Below are 22,052 nucleotides of genomic sequence, written 5' to 3'. Positions count from 1 at the left end.
TTGAGCATAAGTGTGTAAACCAACCGGAGTGTCAGGAAGCACCTGGGAGTCTATGCTCTGCCCACAGTCTCCCTCACGGCAACTGCTAAGCGACGTACCTATCAGACTAGGGGACACCGGACACAAAGACAGCACAGACTCCAACTTTTCTAAGTACAGAATCATACACATTTAGATGTTAAAGAAGGGAGTGTCTAAACACTGCGAAAAATGACAAAGAGCAAAAAGGACACTCGGAAAAGATGTTTACAGAAGCAAGAAGGAACCACATTAAAATCTGCACACCTACCCAGGAGAAAACTTTCCATACAATTTTGAGACTTACTGCAGTAAATGCTATTAAGGGTGTATGAGTCACAAAGAACAAGAAAGAATTGATTTTTTTTTGGCTCTTGCTGTATCTTTCTAAGATAACAGCACCTGGAACCCTAAGAAAGGGCACAGGGGAAAAAAACTGCAGGGAGGCAGGCTGTGCTGAAACTTGCAAAAGTATCAACCTAGGAACAATCGTCTGTGACTCAGTTTGCTTCGTGCCATATCCGGGGATGGGAAATACCTCTCTGGTTAACATCTGCATCATATGTATTTAAAACAAAATCTTAATAAGCAACTCACTATCTCCAAACCATTTAAAACTTTTCAGATAAAGCAGCAACAACTGATTTTAAATGGCTGTGTCATGTCCAGACGCTCTACTGTAACACTTTCTTCACAAAAAGGGCAGGCTGGTTTACACATCCCTCTGCCCCTTGACATAAGACACAGCGCTCGACCTCGGTTGCAACATCTTGGTCACCTCGCCCCATTACCAATAGACGCAACAAGGCTGTTCCTTGGTTCAAATGTCAATCTACCTCATCGCCCGCACGGCTCAGTAGAAACCTTTCAACCAACGAACAGAAAACTTCAAAACCTTCGAGGCAAAGGACAAGCTAAACTTAAAAAAATTTCCTAAATGCTTCTACTCCTTAAAAAGTTGCAGGTCTGGCTTTTCTTCCAGCCTTTCCAACACAACCCCACACTGAAGCCACCAGGGCTAGGGGCCACTCAGCTGACCCGACAGCCCGTGCAGGTGGAGGCCACGTCGGCCTGAGCGGGCAGGTAACCAAGGGGTCTGCCCAACCCTCCCAGCCCGCAGGCCCCCGCCCGACCCCCTGGCGGCTCCCAGGAGACGCGCCGTCCGTTCGGGGCAGGGCCCGGCCCGGCCGCCTCCCTCCGCCCAGACCCCGGCCCTCACCGGCGCGCCGCAGGGCGGCCCAGACCCACTCCGGCTACCGCCCGGCCCCTCCGCGACCCCCGGCTCCCGCCCCTCAGGAGCCGCGAGCGGAGCACGGCACGGCGGTCGCGACAAGCGCAGACACGGCAGCCGCAGCAGCCATCTTGGCACATCCGGCTCCGGTCCCCACGGCCACCGCGCCGCCGACGTGTCCGGCAGCGACGTCAGCGCGCGCCACGCCCCTCGCCGGGGCCCTCGTGACACTCCGCCCCGCCCCTGGCCCCGCCCCCGCCGCATCCCGTCTTTCACCGCCCATCCATGGGCCCCGCCCCTCGCCCACCTGCCCGCCCACCTGCCCGGTCGGGCGCGCAAGGACCGCCCTGGGACGTCGTTCGGGTTATGCCGGCTCTTTCTCCCAGTCTCTTCTGGCTTAGGATGTGAGAAGAGTCGGGATTCTTCAAGAAGACCCAAGAGAAGAATCAGTCTTGAACGACTGATGCCAGCAGGTGCACCGACCGAGAACGGCTACCCGGCTGAGCCGAGAACCCGAGCAGCATCCTGGCGCAGGCGCGTTCCTCCCATTCTGCCGTTGGACTCTCGAAGCCTGGGAAACGGGCGGAAGACGACCGCGCATGCGCCGGTCGCCCCTGCGGACTGCGCGTGCGCGCCTCGCGGTGGCCCGCGAGTTCCCTAGTTACGGCCGCTCAGGGCTCCGGGTTCCAGGTCTGCCTGGGAAGTTCGTCTCCCTCCACGTCTAGCTCTCGGAAAGCAGTTCCCGTGTGCTCCGCACAGAACCCTGGAAGGAACAGACGCCTCCGGCCCCCAGTCCACAGGCCCCCGTCGAAGCCCCACTTGCCGCCCAGGCTCCCGCTTCGGGGGTCGTCCTGTCCGCCTGCAGCGCCCAGCCGCACCGTCCCGCCTCGCATCGCCCAGGCCCGGCCTCCTCCCCGGCTCGGCCGTCGCCTTCCCCGGGCATACACTTCGTCCGGTCCTTTCCCTCCCCCCCCACGCTTCGCCATCGGCGCTGGCCGCGCAGTCCCCGGCCCCGCAGCCCCCGGCCCCTCTTTTGTCTGCCCTAAGCCCCCTCGAGGCCCCTGACTCTTCTTCCAGTGAGCAGCGGTTCCCTCTGTGCCCAGTGATGCCCCGTGGACGGAAGCCGGTATCTCTATGTGGTTTTCCCTGACCGTTGTTGAGTGGATATTTGTGTTGAATGAGGGCGACCCCCGAGGTACCGAGTGACAGTCTAGGCTGCTGGGCCTCAGCTTCCTGTTCCTCCCTGAGGTTGCCCCCCCGTCCTGGCGCCCACCGGGAGGCAGCATCTGAGCCCACCACCCACAGAGGATCTTAGGGAAGAGGGGTGCTGCCCTTTGTACCCTCATTCTCCCAATGAGAAAAGGCAGGTGAAGAAGCAGCCAGCCTGGCCCGGCCCACTCACCTGCCCCCTGCCTGGCAAGGATAGGGAAGAGCAGCAGCCTGCCCCGCTTGCCCCAGCGCCTTCCGGAGGGCGGGAAGGGTGGCGAGTGTGCCTGCGCAATTACACATCGCCCAGCCGCTGAGCTCGCAGCAGCGGCTGCTGCTATGCTTTGGCCTGGCGGGGGTAGGAGGGTGGTCACTGATGGGACCCAGGAGCCTGGGAAGAAGGAAGGAGTGTGGTTCTTCTGTTTGTTTGCCGTGATGCTGGCAAGGGAGCAGCCACGCTGTCAGAGCCCCGGGCGGGTGCAGGGAGAGTTTCAGCCCATCTGACGTGGCCACTCTGCTAAGCTAACATTTGCCTTGCAGAAATCGAGTTCCCAGCCTGTGTCAACACAGAGTCAGGGAACATGCAGTAGAACGCACCCTGGGCCCCACCCCTCGGTCCCCTTCTTCCTGGTGGTCACTGTGTTCTGCAGTCACTTTGTCCCAACAAATCATCCTGCAGAGAGATGTGTCGCTGGTACCCACCCCCACCCCCCAGCCCGGGAGGGAAAGCACTGACACTCCCAGGCTCAGGGCTGTCAAGTTAGCTTCAAAGAGCCCAAGAGCTCGAGCCCAGACTTTCCTCTCTGGTGACCTGAGGAGCCCTGTGGTCAGCCCCAGTGGGCTCTAACCTGAAGACACCAGAAGCAGCAGAAAGCAGCCTGCCCAGGGCAAATTGGAGACCTCCGGGCCCTGGGTTGGATGTTAAAGAGGCAGCACAGTGTTGAGTCCTACAGGGTGACTTTAAGGACAGCCGTGATTAGCAAAGGTGACCTGCAAGGGCCTTGGGGCTTTTTTTCCCCTGCCCTCCTCCCTCCCGCTAAGCTGTGTGTGGAGACCCTCTCAGGTTCTGTCTGTAGGCTGGTGTGCAGGAGAGGGTTCCTGGGCCCACAGCTGAGCCATCAAGCCTCTGGGCCACGGAGACAGGGCTCTGAGTCAAAGACCATCTGCTTTAAGACCCAGCCTGCTACCTAGATGCTGTGTGCCCTTTGTCACCTTCCTTAACCTCGTCAACCTGGGGTTTAAGCAGGGTGAGCACCTGGACAGTTTGGGGACTGAAAGAGGGCGCTGTTGACACATGTGCCGGATCAACAGGTGTGAACTGGGGCTGTCAGGGCAAACTGGGACGCGGGGGCTGTGCCGAGGAGGTGCACCACCACGACAGCCATCGCTGGTCTTGATTAGGCGCCCTTCCTTTTGCCTGCAATGTCCACTCCTCTCTCCTTTCTCCCAGCCTCTCCCCTGGCTCATACTTGGAGGCTGGATACAAATGTCACCACCTCCCTGAAGCCCCCACTGGGTGGGCTAGCATCGGTCGCTCTTTCCTGGGGGAAATGTTGTAGCTCCTCATGCCAAGCTCCGTAGTCACATGAGCTGCAGTCACGTTACCCAGAACACACGGGACACAGAACGGCTGTGGGCAGAGGGACAATGGGCAGAGGCGGTGCCAGAGAAGCGGGCTGTCCCGTCATCATTACGGCACTTTGTCGCACTGTGTTCAGTATTGTGACAGTCGGCCTCTGCCACTAGCCTGCACCGTCCAGGGTGCTGGTCCAAAGCAAGACGCGCTGAACACAGAGTCCACGCCTCGGTGCCGAGGCTGTGAAGTAGCTCAGTGAGGGCCTTACCTGTTGAAATGATATTCTGGATCTATTGGGTTAAATAAAATATACTGTAAAAATTTATTTCATCTGTTTCCTTTTTTTAAAGTAGCTGCCAGGAAGTGTAAAATTCCGTACGTGGCTGGCATTACGTTCCCATTGGACGACGCTGGTCTGATGTGAGCGCCTTGCTGGGGAGAGGTCGGGCGTCCCCACTCAGCATCCCTATGACCGACCTGCCAGGCAGTCCTCCCAGGGGCCCTTGGGGCGGGCAGCAGTCTCAGTGTAGGCGAAGGCCCGGTGGCCCGTGGCCGTGAGCCTGTGCCCCTCACTCCCCCGCAGGGCATGAAGTGTGGTCTGTGGGTGTTTGTAGGGCAGGCCTGTTCCAGGCCATGTGCTCTGCTCAGCCCCTGACGCACACCCTCAGTCCTGGGTGCTGAGGCTGGGGGCATGGGAATGGGCCCGCCCAGCTCGTCCTGGAGAGAAGGGGCAGCCTCCGTGAGACGGGGCTGGCTGAGTGGTCCAGGCAAAAAGCATGTCAGGGCCTCAGAGGTGGGAAGAGCCGGCAGGGAGGGCTTCCGGAGGATGGAATGGCTGGAGAGGAAGGAGTGGGGGTCAGTTCCTTCAGGAGAAAGCAGGTCCCGAGGCACAGATAGCTGTGCCTTAGAGTTTCTTCTGTGGCACCTGGGCATCGGGCCCCTGTGTGTGGGGGCACCTGTCGGGGTGCATCCAGGTGGGTTGCTGGTGTGTGGCCAGGCTGAAGGTGAGGAGAGGGAGGCACCTCAGTGAGGGTGCAGACCAGGGGCATAAGGCCAACACCGTTAGAGCCATCCTGGACCCCCGGAGGGCCTTGCCGGAGGACGTCCATATCCAGGCCAAGCCCTGAGCCAGCCAGGCTTGGTAGATGTCATCACCATCAGTGTCACTGTAGCCTGAGCATGGCACTGTCATCTCCAGCGTCTGGAAACATGCCTGGCACCTAGGAGGTCTCAGAGAACTTTCTTTTTTAAATCACTGAGCCAGGTACTGAGCATATAAGGCGGTAAGCAATAGGGGTGAAGTAGAAAACACAGGAAGATGCCGATTCCATTCGAGCCACAGGAAAAGGTGCACTGTGTCCTCCTTAGCTGCAGCGAGGCCCCGGAAAACCTGGGAGCCGTCCTTCCTAGAGCAGCACACAGCCGTTTGCTGGGCCCCCATCACGCACCAGGCACCGGGAGGAGGCGAGGCTGTGGCCGTGGAACAGACAGGTGCGGCTTCTACCCCCGGGGGAGCTGGACACTGGGCAGCTGCGAATGTGCCCAGTGCGGGCGGGGACACCTGGCAAGGCCGGGATCCCACCTGCTGGGGGGCGGGGAGAGAGGCAGGGATGGGAACGGAGGAGCATTTGTGGCTGAAGCGAAGACCAGCTTCTGGAGTGACAAGGGGTAGACTCCAGAAAGCAGGCAGCGGCCTGGGAGGCGGTGGGCGTGCATCCGTCGCGTGGGGCTCTGTGGGCCCTGAGAGGGGACTTCCACTTGACTTCTGGGAGCAAGGGAAGCTCTCAGGGGCTTTTCAGCAGCCAGGAGTGATGTCATCGGTTTAGCCTCCCCCGGGCTGTCCGGCAGGGCACTAGCCAGAGTCAGGAGCCCAGGAGGTGGCCCTGGGTCCCCCAGGGGAGTGGCAAGGCTGCTGGAGCCAGATTGATGGGGAGAGCCAAACCCCGGATGACCCCCGAGGGCAGGACGCGGCTCTCTGGCTGCCAGCTGCATCCGCAGCCCCTGGCACGGCACACGCTCCACACACATCAGCCCAGGGAACAAACAAGGTGGGAGTCCTGAGCATCGGTGGTGACTTAAGTTACAGGTGTGGACTTGGAGGCCTGGTGGGACCGTGCATCGGGAATTGGAAAGGGCCTAGGGTGGAGCCTGGAAGAACTCCTACACCTGCAGATTGCCAAGTGACAGGCTGGCTGCAGCATTAACTCCTGGCAAGGTGACTTTGGCACGTCCCTCCCTGAGCGTGGGTTTCCCTGTCTGAACGGTGAGGGGCTGAGCAAGGTAGGGTCTCCAGGCCCTCCGAGTCCTCCCAGGAGAGGTGACCCCTGAGGTGGCTGTGCGGACACTGACTGGGGAGTCGCACGGCTCTGGCTCAAGTGGGTGAACTCAGGGAAGTCATCTGCCTCTTTGAGCCTCAGCTTCCTCATCTGTAAAAAGGGACAACAGCACTGTCACAGGCGATGGACCCGAGCGTTAGGTGAGGTGCAGACGTAAACTATAAACAGCGGAGCCTCACCTGGCCTCACCTGGCCTCACCTGGCCCGCTGGAAGTCCCCACGCGGACTACCCGCTTGCCAAAGGGGAGACTGGTGGGACGCTGCCAGCAGGGGGAGGCAGAGAGCCGCCTCCGTGTAGACAGGCTGGTCCCAGCAAGCCTCTGCCCTGCTGGCGGCTCCTCCCAGGACCTCTGCGTCTCTGGGCATCAGTGCAGCCAGAGGAAAACGTTTGGCTCCCTGCAGCACCCCCAGACTGCAGCCCTCTCTGGGGGATTGTTCACCTCTGGACCCCAGAGGGTGGTGGGGTCTGCGGAGCACAATAGTTTCTCCGTAAATCCTCCCAGAGTCGAGCTTAATGGAACAACGGAAGATGTGGATTTCTCGAGCGCTGTGCTCAGTGATTTAACCCTCACAGCCTCGGCGTCATCCCTCACCCACTAGGTCGCGGGTCGCTGGGGAGGCCCTGAGCCAGGGGTGGCCAGGGTGCGGGGGTGGGGGAATGTCCCTTCAGGGCAGTGTCCTCTTTCTTTCATTTTACAGGTAAGGAAATGGCTGGTGAGGAATAAGTAACCTACTTACAGTCACACATTTTTCTTTTTCTTTTTTGTGAATTTTATTTATTTACTTATTTATTTATTTTTGGCTGCGTTGGGTCTTCGTTGCTGCACGCGGGCTTTCTCTAGTTGCGGCGAGCGGGGGCTACTCTTTTGCGGTGCGTGGGCTTCTCACTGCGGTGGCTTCTCTTGTAGCGGAGCACGGGCTCTAGGTGCGTGGGCTTCAGTAGTTGTGGTACGTGGGCTCAGTAGTTGTGGCTCGCGGGCTCTAGAGCGCAGGCTCAGTAGTTGTGGTGCACGGGCTTCGTTGCTCCGTGGCATGTGGGATCTTCCCGGACCAGGGCTTGAACCCGTGTCCCCTGCATTGGCAGGCGGATTCTCAACCACTGCGCCAGCAGGGAAGTCCCAACGTCACACACTTTTCTAAGGCTCGTTTTGGTTTTGTTTGTTTGTCTTGTTTTTGGTGCAGCTTGCGGGATCTTAGTTCCCCAACCAGGTGCGGGATCTTAGTTCACCGACCAAGGACTGAACCCACACCCTTGGCGGTGAAAGCGCGGAGTCCTAAGCACTGGACCACCAGGGAAGTCCCAAGACTTGTCTTTTAAATTGAAGAGATGCCAAAACAGGGTGGCAAAAGTTCTGGTACAGGCACACCTCACTTTATTGTGCTCCACAGATACTGCATATTTTTACAGATCGAAGGTTTGTGGCAACCCTGCGTCAAGCACGTCTATGGGCACCATTTTTCCAATAGCGTTTGCTCGCTTCCTTTCTCTGTGTCACATTTTGGTAATTCTCGCAATATTTCAAACTTTTTCTTTATTATTATATTTGTTACAGTGTCTGTGGTCAGTAATCTTTGATGTTATTACTATGACTCACTGAAAGCTCAGAGGATGCTTAGCGTTTTTTAGCAATAAAGTATTTTTTAATTAAGGTATGTACATGGTTTTTTAGACATAATGCTATTGCACACCTAATAGACTACAGTCTAGTGTAAACATAACTTTTACATGCACCGGGAAACCAAAATATTCATGTGACTTCCTTTAGTGTGATATTCATTTTATTGCAGGAGTCTGGAACTGAACCCGCAATATCTCTGAGGTGTGCCTGTACAGAGATTTGCAGTGAATATCGTGAATCTATACACAACTACAGCTTCATAATAAGTATTGATAACGCATCACACACTGTGTGATTCAGGAAGGGCCACACATTCGAGGGTGTGTGAAAAAGTAAAAAATGTAACTCTGAGGCCCTTCGCACGCAGCATGTGTTGTGTTACACAGAAATAACGTTTCTGGAGCTCAGACTGCCACCTCGTCGAGCCTGGGTTTTTCCGTCCTGAACGGGGATGGTCACGTGTCCTGAAAGGGGCCTGCTGCCTGGCTTGAGCGAACACACGCTTCCCCGGGGCAGCGCAGGGAACGCAGCTGTAGAACTCGGTGCCATTTCTGAGTCCTTACCTAGTGCCAGGAGGTTTACGTCGGCGACCTGACAGGTCCTGGCCCCACCGCAAGCCCAGGAGGCTGGCTCACAGCAGTTCCCACGTTACCCCTGAGACACAGTCTCGGAGACAACAGGTCACCTGCCTGCGGTGCAACAGCTGCGACCGGGAAGGTGGAGACACAAGGGACACGGATCGGGAAGCCCGGCGGCAACCAGTGTGGCTTCTTGAATCGTCCTGAAGATGGGGTCACTAGGAGCGGCATCTCCTGACCCGTGTCCAGCCAATGCCGCACCTTCATCTGTGATAGGTGAGCCCGTTTGGGAACCAGTGCGCGTGCGCTCCCTCCTGGCGATGCACGCTCCACACCATCATTTCAAAGCCTAAGAGGTCCTGCAGGAAAGGATCCTCTGACCCAAAACCCTTCAAACACCCTTCGGGACACAGTGCTTCTGGGTCTCCATTTGCCCTGGGGTCAATCTGGACCACATTGTTTAGGTTTCTGAATGAAATACTTTAACAGAATAATCCTTTGCTGTCATGCCCGGGGCCCCATCGCAAGAAGTGACTGTAGGAAGCTCTCCATTGTCTGTCCGCTGACAGCTCTGCCCCACTCCAGCAGGGCTCCTGGGTGTGGTTTCTGGATCGGGCTGACCCACAAAGGATTTGTCATTGGCCCGTGACGGGATACGAGGCCGCCGCAGAGTGGACCTCAGCTCCGCGGCTAAGCGTGGTCTCACTGCAGACATTCCCTGGAAGCGAGCTTTTCTCAGCGAAGAGAGCCAGTGCAGCCCATGGCCCCCAAGCAGCGCGGAGGCCGGAGGCGCTCTGCTCGCTTCTTGGTGTGGAGTAGCCCTGCCAGTCTGTTTATCTGTGGGCCCTAATGCTGTCCCTCCTCGCCCACGGGTCCCGTCTCTGCTCTGGCCAGAGGGGTGCAGAGCCTCCTTTGGGGCTCACTCGGGGACAAGGTGGAGGAGACCCCACGCCAGTGATGGGCCTCGGGCTTTCCTGCGGGGCTGAGAGGTGCCGAGAGGCCACTGTGACGGTCTAAATCCGTGCCGTCCGACGTGGTGTCTGTGCGCACGTGTGCTGATCAAGCACCTGGGGCTGTGACCAGTCCAAACTGAGGTGTGCTGTAAGCCTGGGATGCACAGGGGCTTTCAAAGACACAGTCTCCCTCCTACCCTCCCCAAAAAGGCATGTAAAATGTCCCATTAACTGTTTATGTCGATTACAGGCTGAGGTGATAATATTTTGGATCTACTGTATTAACTAAATTGTATTATTAAAATAAACTTCACCTGTTTCTTTTTATGTTTAATGTGGCTGCTAAAGTCTTTGAAATTGCACGTGTGGCTTGCATTGCCTTCCTGTTGGACGGTGCTGCCCTAAGCCACCCTGAATGCTTTGAGGAAGGTCCTGCCCCCCCACCGGCCCCTGACCACGAGCAGTCAGGAGGGAAGGAAGCATCAGGAGGGTGGAGGGATTGGCAGCTCTGTGTCAACCTCATGTGTTTTGCATGTTGAAAAGTGCACGTCTCCAGATCCCTGGAGTGACATGCTGAGGAGGAGGAGGGAACCAGGGCAGCACCAGGGCCAGCTGGCTGGAACTGCTGGGGATGTGGACATGCATGCGGCACTTGAGAGATATGCTCTGTTAGTCAGCTAGGGCTGCCAGAACAAGTACCGCAGGGAATTCCCTGGCGGTCCAGGGCTTAGGACTCAGCCCTTTCACTGCCGGGACCAAGGTTCGATCCCTGGTCGGGGAACTAAGATCCCACAAGCGCACAACGTGGTCCAAAAAAAAAAAAAAGGTACCACAGGCCAGTGGCTTAACAGAAATTCGTTTCTCACAGTTCTGGGGGCTGAAGGCCGAGATCAAGGTGTTGGCGAGGTTGACTTCCTGAGGCCTCTTTCCTGGGCTGGGAGGCGGTCGCCCTCCCCCTGGGTCTTCACTTCTCCCTCTGTGCATGTCTGTGTCTCGACCGCCTCTTCGTACAACGACACCAGTCACATTGGCTTGGGGCCACCCTAACGACCTCACTTTGCCTTAATTACCTCTTTAAAGACCCATCTCCAAACACAGCTACATTCTGAGGTCCGGGGAGCTAGGCCTTCAACATGTGACTTTTGGGAGGACACAATTCAGCCCAGGACAGACCCACAAGCCAGGGGTGTCTTGGGTGAGCTTAGCCCTGAGGGAGGGGCTGTGTCCTCCCTGGGAGGTGCAGGGTGGCCAGGCGGGGATCCTTCCGAAGGCGAGTCCGGAGGAGCAGGCCGAGTCGGGCTGTACGTCCAGGATGAGAACGGCGAGTTGGAGGGAGGCCAGTAGGCAGGGGAGCCGGGGCAGCGGGAGCAGGTTCAGGTCCCAGTGGGACAAACGGGTGGGTCGCACACTCCCTCTCGGCGTCCGGTGGGCACCCTGGGGCCTGCAGAACCTCCGCCAGTGCTTCCGAGCCTGGGGGCGGCTGGGGGTTGAGTCCCTGAGGGTCAGGGGAGGTTCGGGCAGGGGAGGGCAGAGCCCTTGCTCTGTGGCCGCAGCTGCCCCTCCACCCAGGACCTTGCCAGCAAAGCGATGGGCAGGGCCAGGGTCCAGGCATGCCCCGTTTAAACGTGAGATGGCATCCTTCTCCTTGCTGCTGAGGGCCCCAAAGATTTGGGTAGCAGAGAGGTGTCCCTCATCACCCGTGGGTCCCCTGAGGCCTGTCCTGCTGCGTCTGTGGGGATCCCACAACCCCAGTGAACTTCTTGGGAGTTCAAACACTGCTAGGAGTTCTTTCTTTTAAAAAAATAGTTGATTGAGGTAAAATTCATAGAACATAAAATTAATCATTTTACAGCAAATTCAATGGCGTTTAATACATTTAAAATGTGCAACCACCACCTCTGTCAAGTTCCAAAGCGTTTCATCACCCAGCGTAACACCCCAGCCCCACTGGGCAGTCGCTTCCCATCCCCCACTGCCCTCAGCCCTGGGAACCACTCATCTGCGTGCTGCCTCTATGGGTTTACCTAGTCTGCGCGTTTCCTACAAATGCAGCCATACGGTGTGCGGCCTCTAGCGTCTGGCTTCTTTCGCTCAGCGTGATGTTTCTGAGTTTCAGCTGTGCTGTAGCAGGTGTCGGTAGCTTAACTCTTTTTCATGGCTGAATAATATTCCATCATATGTGTATTTAGTCTGGGTTCTCCAGAGAAACAGAGCCAACAGGATGCATCAAGACATAAAGAAATTGACTACAAAGAATTGACTCATGCGATTATGGGGGCTCCAAAGTCCCCAGATCTGTGGTCAGCAGCTCGAGACCAGGGGTGCTGATGCTTCGGTGCAAATCCGAAGGCAGGAAAAGACTGATGTCCCAGCTCAAGTGGTCGGCAGGAGGACGTCCCTCTTATTCAACCTTTTCATTCTATTCAAGTCTTCACCTGATTGGGTGAAACCCACCCGCATTGGGGGGGGGTGGTGTCTGCTTTACTCAGCCCACAGATTCCAATGCTAATCTCATCCAGAAACACCCTCACGTTTGGCCAAATGGCCCTCCAGCCAAGTTGACACATAAAATTAAGCGTCACAGTGTGGGCCTACTACATTTGGTTGATCCATTTGGCAGCTGATGGGCATTTGGGTTGTTCCCACCTCTTGGCTGCTGTGAGCACGTGTGTAGATGCACTTGTGTGAGTCTGTTTTCACTTCTCTCAAGTGTACACCTAGGAGTGTAATTTTGCCGTGTGGGTGTTCTTTGGGCAGAATTCAGGCTGAGTACCGTCCCCCCGAAGATGAAAACTCAGCCATTTGCCATATTCCACTTCCCAGAACCTCCTGTCCCAGGAACGAAGCATCCGAACTCAGTGAGGAAATCTTGGGTTCACCTTTGTGCCTGGATAGGCCAGGCCCAGGGGCAGGCGGCACTTTGCAGTGGAAGGGGGTCACCGGACTCTCTGTTAATCTGGTTTGGGGACTTCCCTGGTGGCAGAGTGATTAGGAATCCTCCTGCCAATACAGGGGACACGGGTTCGATCCCTGGTCCAGGAAGATCCCACATGCTGCGGAGCAACTCAGCCCGTGAGCCACAACTACTGAGCCTGTGCTCTAGAGCCTGCGAGCCACAACTACTGAAGCCCGCGCGCCTAGAGCCCGTGCTCCACAGCAAGAGAAGCCACCATGATGAAAAGCCTGCACACCACAACAAAGAGTAGCCCCCGCTCGCCGCAACTAGAGAAAGCCCGTGTGCAGCAACAAAGACCCAACACAGCCAAAAAATAAATAAAGTTTTAAAAAAATTTTTTTTAATTAAAAAAACAAAATCTGGTTTGAAGCCACTGGCCTGCGGGCGGGGCCGGGTAGAGAAGGGGTGGGCTCAGGTAGAGAAGAGGCGGGGCCAGGTGAGAGGAGGGCCCAGGCCAGGTGGGGAGGAGGGACAAGGAGAGGCCCACATGGGCATCTGATGGCCCAACTCAGGATTCCTGAGCCAATGGTTCTGCCCAGCCTGCACCCCTTGGGGTCACCCCCATGGTGCCCCTGCTCGTCTGTTCCCGTGGCTCCCTCTGACCTCACACTAGGGTCTGGACTCCTCCCCGTGGCCTCCCGGCCCCTCGCTGTGCCCCTCTTTCCTGCAGCGGCCCCCGGGCCGTGGTCCCCACGCTAGTCAGTGGTGCCTCACCCTCCGTGGCCCAGACAGATGGGAGAGCCCGGAGCCTGGTGTCGGGCTGTACGTGCCCGGGTGTCTGCCTGTGGGGTGTCTGCCTCCCCGTGGTAGACAGGGCCACTGGACACCTTCCGAGAGGACAGAGTGACGCCGGCGCCCACGGGCCAGGGCTGGGCGGTCTCACCACCGCTCTCCCATCAGGAGGTACTTCGGAGCAGATTGCCCTGCTCTTCCTCCCTCTCAGAAAGCAAGCCAGCACCACAACCGAGGTTAGCAAAATCTGGACGACGATCAGAATCATTTTTATTGCAAATCAGCTAACAAAAAAGATGAAAAAAAAATACATCATTTTCATCACCTGCAGTTTTGCATGTAGATAACTTTTTTAAAAAGTTTCCTTTTCATGTAAACTACACTCTATTTTATAAAACACAGTAAGAAGCAACATCTTAGGAAGTGTCTGGTCATGCCCGCTAGGGGTGGCCCAACACTGTGCCTGGCGAGGCCCGAGCAGCCGCCGGAGCACAGTGGGTGGCAGGACCCTCCCTGGCTTTGCTCGCAGGAGCTACGGTCCGGCAGCTGCAGGTCAGGTCGTGGGGCCTGCGTTCTGACATCCCTTACCAACATGACCCCTGACAGATTTGTTCAATCAGATTTCTTAAACAAAATCCCCCTTTAGAAATGTATTTACAGACATTTACTCTGCCACAGGCTTATACTTGATAATGTAAGAATCTGCTCCCTCCCCCGGGCGCACGCCCCCCCTGAACTGGGAGGGGTGGCCCGAGAGCAGGCTCCCGGCGCCCCAAGCGCCCCACTGAGCCGCGCCGGGCCCTGGCACGAGGGTCTCTGGGCAGTGAGGCTGCACACCATGTTTCTCCAAGTCTCCTGTAACGACAGGGCCCATCAGCGCTCGGGCCCCAGGAGCACCAGTCCGTCTTCCGCTGAACCTGGGAGACGCGGTTCAAGTCGAGACGCCTCCAACGGGGTGGCCCAGGCAGTGTCTTTCCCCAGAAAGGGGTAGGCCTCCCCGACGTGGGGTCCAAGGTGGGTACCACGCCTCTGACTTCTCACTCCGCACGATGCTTAAATATCAGCGGGGGCTGGGGGGGGGGGACCTGGGAGCCTCCAGAAAGAACAAGAACTCACAAGACCAATGAACAACTACGTAATACTGAACCCGAAACAAAGATTCATGATTGGTACCATGAAATGTACCCTTGGTATACCCCAAGAACACATTTTTAAAAGCATGTTTTAAAAAAGTCATTTAAAAGAACACCAAAACGCATAAACCATATCATTTCACGTTACTTTCCTATTTTAGATGCAAATTAACCCATGTGCCAAAGGAGTAAAGGGTCTGCTTTTCTATCTCTAGCTGCATCTTCTCGCAAAACGCAGGTGCTCCTGGGAGCGGGGGTCGGGGGAGCGCTCCGGCTTTGGAGGAGGGGTGAGGGGGCTGTCTGGGGAAACGGCAGCAGGCCCGGGCACCCCGGGAGCTTTTTGAACAATGCTGACTCAAAAACCTCCCTTCTCTGACATTTCTTTTTGGATTAAAAAAAAAAAAAAAAAGGAAATCAATAAATAAATGGCATTTGGAAATCATGAATCTTTGTTTATATTTTACAAACACCTAGGAATCTTTATCCTAAGCAGGGAAATCATGATTGAGAACTAGTTTATTTTCTTGGAGCAGATAAAAGTTGCTACCTGGTGATATACAAAACAGTACATATAAATAAAAAGACAGTGTTTCCAGGTAAAATAAAAGTACATAAATAAATACTAAAAAAAAAAAAAAAAATTAAAAATCCTTGTCCTCTTATTTTGTATAAAGACGTATTTTTTGAAAAAAGCTCCTTTGGTCGGCCCCGACATCCACGGAGCGCACGCGAATGTCCAGCAGGGCTTGGGAAAGGAAGCGCGGGGTCCTTGGGGGCAGCCGGCTGTTTACTTAAAGGCCTCAGGAACGTGGGCGATCTGGGACGGCATGCTGGTGGGCGGGCTGGAGATGCCCTCGGACCAGTCGGAGATGTTGGAGTGTGGCGATGAGCTGGACCACTGGTCGGGGGACTCCGGGGACGGGGTGAGGAAGGGGTGCTCGGGCACCTGCAGCTGGTGGCTGGGGGTGTTGTCCACGGGGGAGGAGTAGCTGTGCTGGGAGGGGGGCGTCAGGAACTGGGCGGTGGTCATGGGCGGGGCCAGCGCGGCCGGCAGCGACGTGGTCAGGACCTGGCTGTCCTGCGGCAGGACGGTGTGCGCCGCCAGGCTGCCGGGACCCAGGGGCTGCACGTCCGCCTGGCTCAGCTCCCCCGCCAGGAAGCTCCGGCCCATGTGGCCGCTGGTGGCCGAGCCCACGCCGAGGTGCGGCTGCGGTGCCTGCGGCTGCATGTTCGGTGGCTGCATCTGCAAGTTCTGCTGTTGCTGCTGCGGCTGCACCAGGTGAGGCTGGGCGGCCAGCCGCGTGTTGGGCAGGGCCTGGTAGCTCATCATCTGGGACAGGGCGGTGGCAGACAGGCCGCCGTGCAGCGGGCCCACCATGCCGTGCTGGAGGGCGGGGGCCTGCGTGCTCAGGGTGCCCGGCGCCACGCTCCCTCGCAGCGGGTTGTACTGCACCAGGCCATTCTGCAGCCGGGACAGCCACTCGCACTGGCCGTTCAAGCCTGCGGCCCCACCCACGGTGAAATTCACGGCCCCACCGCAGCTCCCGCTGCCGCCAGCACCCAGGACCGTGCTGGTGCCGGAAGCCACGGGCAGGTGGGAGAGGCGTGGCGGCCCCGCCTCGAAGGCCAGCCGGCCGCCCCCACTCAGCGCTGCCATCTCGGGCTTGGCCGCCACGCTCAGGTGGCTGACGCCCAGGTGGGCATCGGGCATCCCGGGCAGGTGGTTGAGGGGCATAGAGGGAGACTGCTGGAAAGGGGAGGGCAGGAGGGGCGGGGAGGCCACATCCGACAGGTAGCCGTGGGGGGACTCCAGGGAGTCCACGGGCGACAGCACGCTCGAGCTGTCCAGCAAGCAGCCCTTGCCGTCCTGGGACTTCTTCCTCCGCGCCTTGAGGTCCTTGGGCTCCTTGCCGCCGCAGGCCAGGCCCTTGGTGCTGGGCTTGCGGGCCTTCTTGCCCTGCACGGCGGGCTTGAGGTTGCCCAGGTAGCCGCCGGGAGAGCAGAGCGGGGGCGACAGGGTGGGCGCGCCGTGCAGCGGGGGGCTGCGCACCAGGCTGTACTCGTCCAGCAGCCGCACGATATCGTGGTGCATGCGCTCCTGCGCGATGTCGCGGGGCAGGCGGTCCATGTGGTCCGTGATGTCCCGGTTGGCGAAATGGTCCAGCAGCACCTTGGCCGTCTCGTAGCTGCCCTCCCGGGCGGCCAGGAACAAGGGCGTCTCCTCCTGTGGGAATGGACGAGGGCAGGTGAGGAGGTCACCTGTCACCAGAGGGACCAGCGGTCTGCCCCCCTCCTCCTGGCCACGGCCGGGGCGGGGGCAGCTCATCTCGACCCTCCCCAGCATGCTACCTTTACCTGGCCTGTTAAGTCTTAACAAAAAAGGCCTTAAATACATCTTCTGAGACCCACCCAGAGGCGGTCTGTGGGATCCTAAATTGTAAATCAGTAAAGCTTCACCTTTCCGGGGGTCATAGGCCCCACAGAAAATCTAACAGACTGTGGCCCCTCTTCCCTCCCTCCAAACCTGCACAGACGCAAACCCTGCCACAATTTCAGGGGCTTGGGGATGCCTAAGGTGCGTCCGTGGGCACCACACGGTCCCCCAGGGACCCTGACATCTTAGCTCTGTCCCTGGGTCTTGGTTTTCTCATCTGTACAGTGGACATGCCGCATACGCCCCCGAGGCTGCTGTGTGTGTGTGGGGTGAGGCCTGATGGTGCCTGCCTGGTACACACAAGGCCTCGGCCACGGCCGCTGCCACACCACGGCAGTCCCTTCGGCCAGCCCCTCCGTCTCCGAGGCCGAGTCTCCTCAGCGGGAGGTGGGATCATGTCTCTGCCCCACCGCGGACTCAGGAGCTGCTGGGCCCTACACTGCCCCCTGCGCCCCTCCCCCAGGACAGTCTGAAACGCAACCAGGGGTCAGTGAAGTATGGGGTGGGGCTGAACACACAGAGGAGCCCAGCGACAAGTTCAGGAGACGTGGGGTCAGACCAGGTTGGGGAGGAAGGAAAGCGCCTCCTTAGCCTCAGGGCACAGACTGTGGCAACGCTGAGGGAGACCGGGGGGCGGTCCAGGCGCAGGAGGTGGCCACTCGCGTTTACACCTGGGGGCCTCCCAGCACAGGGCCCCCCACGCCCACCAGCCTCTTGACTCAACGTGCACCTCCTGGGTCACTCCACCCCACCCAGGGACAGCCAGGGACAGGGGTGGGGTCCAGGTCACAGTGACAGAGAGCGGACAGCTGCAGCCGCTCACTCGCTACGCTGGGATGCACGCCCTGCGCTCGAGGGGGGACCCGTAAATACGGCAGGAGGGAGGGAGGGAGAGCCAACGACACACAGGCACTCGCTGAGGGGTCCCCATCTGTGTGCCGGGGGGTCCTCCGGGGACTTTACAGGTTAGGGAGCTGAGGCCCAGGAGCTGAAGTCACTGGCTTGGGGGTCCCCCAGTCGGAAAAGAGCGGCGTTAGGGGACGTGACCTGCCAGTCCGGCCCACCTTGTTGTTCTGCATGTCCTTGTTGGCCCCGTTCTTCAGGAGCACGACGGCGGCCTCCACGTTGTTCACCGCGGCGGCCCAGTGCAGGGCGGACTTGCCTGCGAGGGGAAGCAGAGGGCGGGTTAGGGAGGAGCAGGTGCCCGCAGGCACCCCCGCGGGCTTGGCGGGGCGCAGCCTGGCTCACCCAGGTCGTCCACAGCGTTGACGTCGGCGTGGGAGTTGATGAGGTCCTCCAGCATGCCCTCGACGGCCAGGCGGGCGGCCAGGATCAGTGGTGTTGTGCCGTCGTGCATGCGGGCGTCCAGGTCCGTGGCTCGGTTCCGGATCAGGATCTAGGCGACAGGGAAGGTCTCAGGCTCGGCCAGTGGGAGCGCGAGGCCCCCACCTGGGACAAATGCTTGGGATCCGATCCCTGACATGGAAGCAGCCCCTTCTGGGGTCTAAGTGGCCCCAGCGAGACTGGACGGCCATGGGGTTGGGGCGGGGGGTGGGCGGGGAACCACTGGCCGCCACTAGAGGGGCCGGGGCCAGAGCACCCGTGAGAAGGACGGTCACTGCTTGCTGGTGGGTGAAAGGCGCGGGGGACCAAGCCGTGTGCGGGACGGGCCCAACTCTTGGGAAGCAAGCGCCCGTGGGAATTTGTCTCTAAGCGCCAGAGAGGCTGCCAGAGCAAACTCGCCAGGGCCTGCCTCCAGGGGCTCATTTAAATCGTCCTTGATCTCTTACTTCCATAGAAAGACAACACGTCAAAAATTACTAAATTAAAACCCCCGTCTGTGCCCCAGAGCAGCACTGCCCAGAGCCTGGTTGGTCTGAGGCAGGGGGACCGGCCGGCGGCTTTCAAAGCACCTCTGCCAGGGACATGCCCCAGAGGCCCGGGCATCCAAGTCCCTAATCCACCCTGGTCCTGAGACCCCCAGCAAGGCCAGAGCCCCCGGTTTGCAGGCAGCAAACAGCAGCCTCCAGCCCTTCTCCCCACCGCCAGAGGCGACGCCTCCAGCCAAAGCAGGGAGGGAGGGGCAAGGCGGGAGGGGCAACGCAGGGGACGGAGCCTGGCTCCTCCTCGAGGACGACACGGGGCTTTGATGCCCTCCCCGGCCTCGGGCCCGCTTCAGGGTGCAGAGGCTCGAGATGGGGAAGAGGGGGAGACGCCAGCTGCCCCGGCTCTGGCCACGCTTGGAATGAGGGCCCCGGGGCCCGCCCACGAGGAGGGAAGGCGGGCGCGAGCTGGCAGAAGGGCGCGGGCAGGGCTGCCCACCTGAAAGACACCCTGCGCGTCGGCAGCCACGGCCGCGTGCAGCGGGGTGCGGCCCATGTTGTCCTGGATGTTGGCGTCAGCGCTGGCCTCCAGCAGCCGCTTGGCCGCGTCGGAGCGCGAGTAGCGGGCCGCCAGGTGCAGGGCGGTCTCGCCGGTGCGGTCCGTCTGGTTGTGCAGGCTGGCGCCCTGGTAGATGAAGTCCGAGATGACCGCGGGTGCGTCCTCCTCCTCCTCGCTGTTGCCCGTCTCCAGGCCCCCTCCACTGCAGGAGGCTATCATGAGGGGCGTGTAGCCGTCTGCAGGGGCGGGACAGGGGCGGGTCCTGGTCAGGAAGGCCGGCCCCCAGCAGCTGCTCTGGGACCGTGACACCCGTCCGCAGCGGCGGGCAGCCCTGTGGACACGCGGCGCACGGAGGCCACCCTGCCTGGGGCCAATGCGGTCCATCCAAGCGCCCAGAGGGCAGAGCCAAGTCCAGCTCCAACGGGCTGGTGGGCGGCAGAGACGCCCGCCGCTCCGCTTCCTGACCTGCCCGAGACCTTCACCAACAGCCCAGCCAGGAGAGAGACCACGTAAGAAATGGGTGGTTAGGAAACCAACACCTCGGGTGTCTCAGAAGAAGCGTTTCGGATCAAGAAATTAACTCGGAGGGCAGAGTGAGTTTTGAGACCGTCACCCCGAGGGGGGAGCCAGCGAGGAGGCTGAGCAACTCCCCGGGGTCCCCACGCCCTCCAAGGTCTCATCCCCCCGAAGCTGAGCTTCCAGGTACTGAGCCCGAGGGCTCAGGGGAGGGGGGCAGGCGGGTCACGAGGTCAGGGAAGAGCAGGCTGCCCGAAGCGGCTAGGTGCCCCGGGGTGGAGCGCCGGAGGGTGGAGCGGGGGGCCGGCGGCACCTACCCGGCCCGCGGACGTTGACGTCCATGCAGTCGGTGTCGGCCTCGCCCTGGGGCGGCGTGGGGGCCATGGCGGACACGCGGAGGTCAGCGGCGTCCAGGTGCTGCTGGGTCCACTGCCGGTGGTCTGTCTGGTCATCCAGGTCGGGAAGGACCACGGGCTCCTCGAACTAAGGAAGAGGGTCGAGCAGAGGGCCACGTCCTAAGGGGCCGGGAGGGGTGACGGGCTGGGGCGGGGGCAGGGGCCCTGGAGCCCCAACTCACCCGGAACTTCTTGGCTTCCAGGCCCTCGTCGCCCCACTCGTTCTGGCTGTCGTCCATGAGGGCGCCGTCCGAGGCGTTCTTCAGGGGCCTGGGGGTGAGGGGGTGGGGAGGCGGGACTGAGCGGGGCTCCCGGGAGACCCCCGGGGCCCTGCCCGCGCCTGGCGCCTGAGGTGGGGCCCGTGGGTCCACAGGGGGCAGCCCCGCCTCCCGCAAGTCCCCCAGATGCCGCGGCCACGTCCACTAACTTGAGGCCCACGGAGTCCTCGCCGAGGGGCTCCCGCCGCTTCTTCTTGCTGGCCTCCGACACCTTGAAGCCCTCGGGGAACCAGAGCTGGCCATGCTGCCGCCGGCGCTTCCGTGACAGCAGCACCCCGCAGCCCACGAAGAAGAGCAGCACGAAGGCCACCACGGCCACGTACATGAAGTGCAGCGGCGGGGGCGGGGGCGGCTCCACCGTCTCACCTGCGGGCACAGGGGCCGCGGGCGGGCGCCCGGACATCAGGCCGAGCTACCAGGCAGGCTGGCGGCCGGGGGCAGCGCGCTGGCTCCACGGCCGGGCGCCTCCTCGCCCACTCTCCTCCATCCCGCCCCCCAAAATAAGGTCATTTTCTACGCGATTAATCAGAATTGCAAACTATCGCTAAATTCTCTCCTGCACCAGCCGGCTATCTGGAGACGGCTTTTACTTTTTTCTCCTTTAAGGGAGAAGGATTAGCCAACTTCAAATCACTGCACTTGCATTGAGCTGTTAAGACAAAGGATTTAGGGGGATTTTCGAGATACAAACTTCAACACTTCACATGACACCGATCAATTCTTTTCTCTCTCTCCTTTTTTTTTTTTTAAAAAAAAAGCTGTAATGATTTTGAAATAATACCCAACAAAGAAAAATCAGGAGGAAGGGGTGGGGCGAGAAAAAGGCTCCCACTTTCTGGTGGATGTGCTGGTTCCCCTGGGCCAGCCTCGCTGACAGCTGTCATTGTGGGAGGGAGAGAGTGCGGGGCGGAAAACGCCAGCAAAGCACTCCCGAAACTCTGGATGGCGTGACACCCCCGTGGGTGGCGAATGGCACGGAGAACGTGAGCGTCTTGGAGGGGAGCTGGGAGACAGCCCCTCCCAGGCGGACCCCTCCCAGTGCACGCAACAGCTCCCGAGGGAGTGCGGCTGGGCGAGCAGGGCGGGCCACTCACTCTGCACGGCCTCGATCTTGTAGGGGATGTTGAGGCTGCCCAGCGAGGCGAGCGCGCCCAGGAAGGCGGCCACGTCCGTGGCGCTCTGGAAGCACTGGGAGGACGACTGCACGCACTGCCGGTTGTCGATCTCCAGGTAGACGATGGACCTGGGGGCGCACCGGGGTCACAGGGGGCTCGGGCCCCAGCCTCCCCCGTGCCCACCCGGCCCGCTGCCCCCAGGGACCAGCTCTGGCCCCTGTGGCATCACCCTGATGGGCGCGGGCAGAGGCACTCCCAGAACCCGAGGGGGCAGCCTGGGGCGGCGGGGAGCTGGGTCAGGACAGGAACGACCCTGGAGGTGGACACCACGTGCGCCCCAGCAGGGCACACGTGGCTGCCCATCCCAGACACCCCTCAGAGCGCGCCCGCCCCACCCCCGGCCCCGGGGCTCCCTCGAGGGCCACGGGCGCCCCTGTTCCTCATCTCGGAAGGAAAGCCATGTCGAGAGCCTGACCCTCCCCCGAGCGCCGACCCCAGGCTCCAGGGCGCGGGCCATGGGGTGAAGAGACCCGGGGGAATGCCGTCTCTGCCCCTCACCCCTCCCAGGACCCGTAAGTCCTGGGTTTCCTTCAG

The 22,052-nt window shown here is 59.8% G+C and overlaps 2 protein-coding genes across 13 annotated transcripts in view; both read right to left on the bottom strand.

The window, feature by feature from the left end:
- The window catches only part of SEC16A (SEC16 homolog A, endoplasmic reticulum export factor), a 33,088-nt gene extending 30,851 nt beyond the window's left edge, over positions 1-2,237 (bottom strand). For 5 of the 10 annotated variants that reach the window (XR_014265940.1, XR_014265941.1, XR_014265942.1 and 2 more), the window contains exon 1: positions 1,238-1,431. The gene's annotated coding sequence lies outside the window, so the exon portion shown is untranslated. Of the gene's footprint in view, positions 1-1,237; positions 1,432-1,568 lie in introns of those variants that run through there. The other 5 variants (XM_082470051.1, XM_082470053.1, XM_082470050.1 and 2 more) reach the window with 2 other exon arrangements.
- Positions 2,238-13,438: 11,201 nt separating this feature from the next.
- Positions 13,439-22,052, bottom strand: part of NOTCH1 (notch receptor 1) — a 47,017-nt gene continuing 38,403 nt past the window's right edge. For all 3 annotated transcript variants that reach the window (XM_082469548.1, XM_082469550.1, XM_082469549.1), the window contains exons 27-34: positions 21,438-21,586; positions 20,493-20,709; positions 20,248-20,335; positions 19,988-20,153; positions 19,095-19,390; positions 18,021-18,168; positions 17,837-17,934; positions 13,439-16,562 (exon numbers count right to left, since the gene is read on the bottom strand). In XM_082469548.1, the coding sequence (XP_082325674.1) occupies positions 15,126-16,562; positions 17,837-17,934; positions 18,021-18,168; positions 19,095-19,390; positions 19,988-20,153; positions 20,248-20,335; positions 20,493-20,709; positions 21,438-21,586 (2,599 nt within the window). In that variant the 3' untranslated portion in view covers positions 13,439-15,125. The remainder of the gene's footprint in view (positions 16,563-17,836; positions 17,935-18,020; positions 18,169-19,094; positions 19,391-19,987; positions 20,154-20,247; positions 20,336-20,492; positions 20,710-21,437; positions 21,587-22,052) is intronic.

The sequence above is a fragment of the Balaenoptera physalus genome (assembly GCF_965194825.1).
Source record: "Balaenoptera physalus genome assembly, chromosome: 7".
In the NCBI taxonomy this organism is placed as follows: domain Eukaryota; kingdom Metazoa; phylum Chordata; class Mammalia; order Artiodactyla; family Balaenopteridae; genus Balaenoptera; species Balaenoptera physalus.
This window is presented reverse-complemented; position numbering and strand designations above follow the sequence as displayed.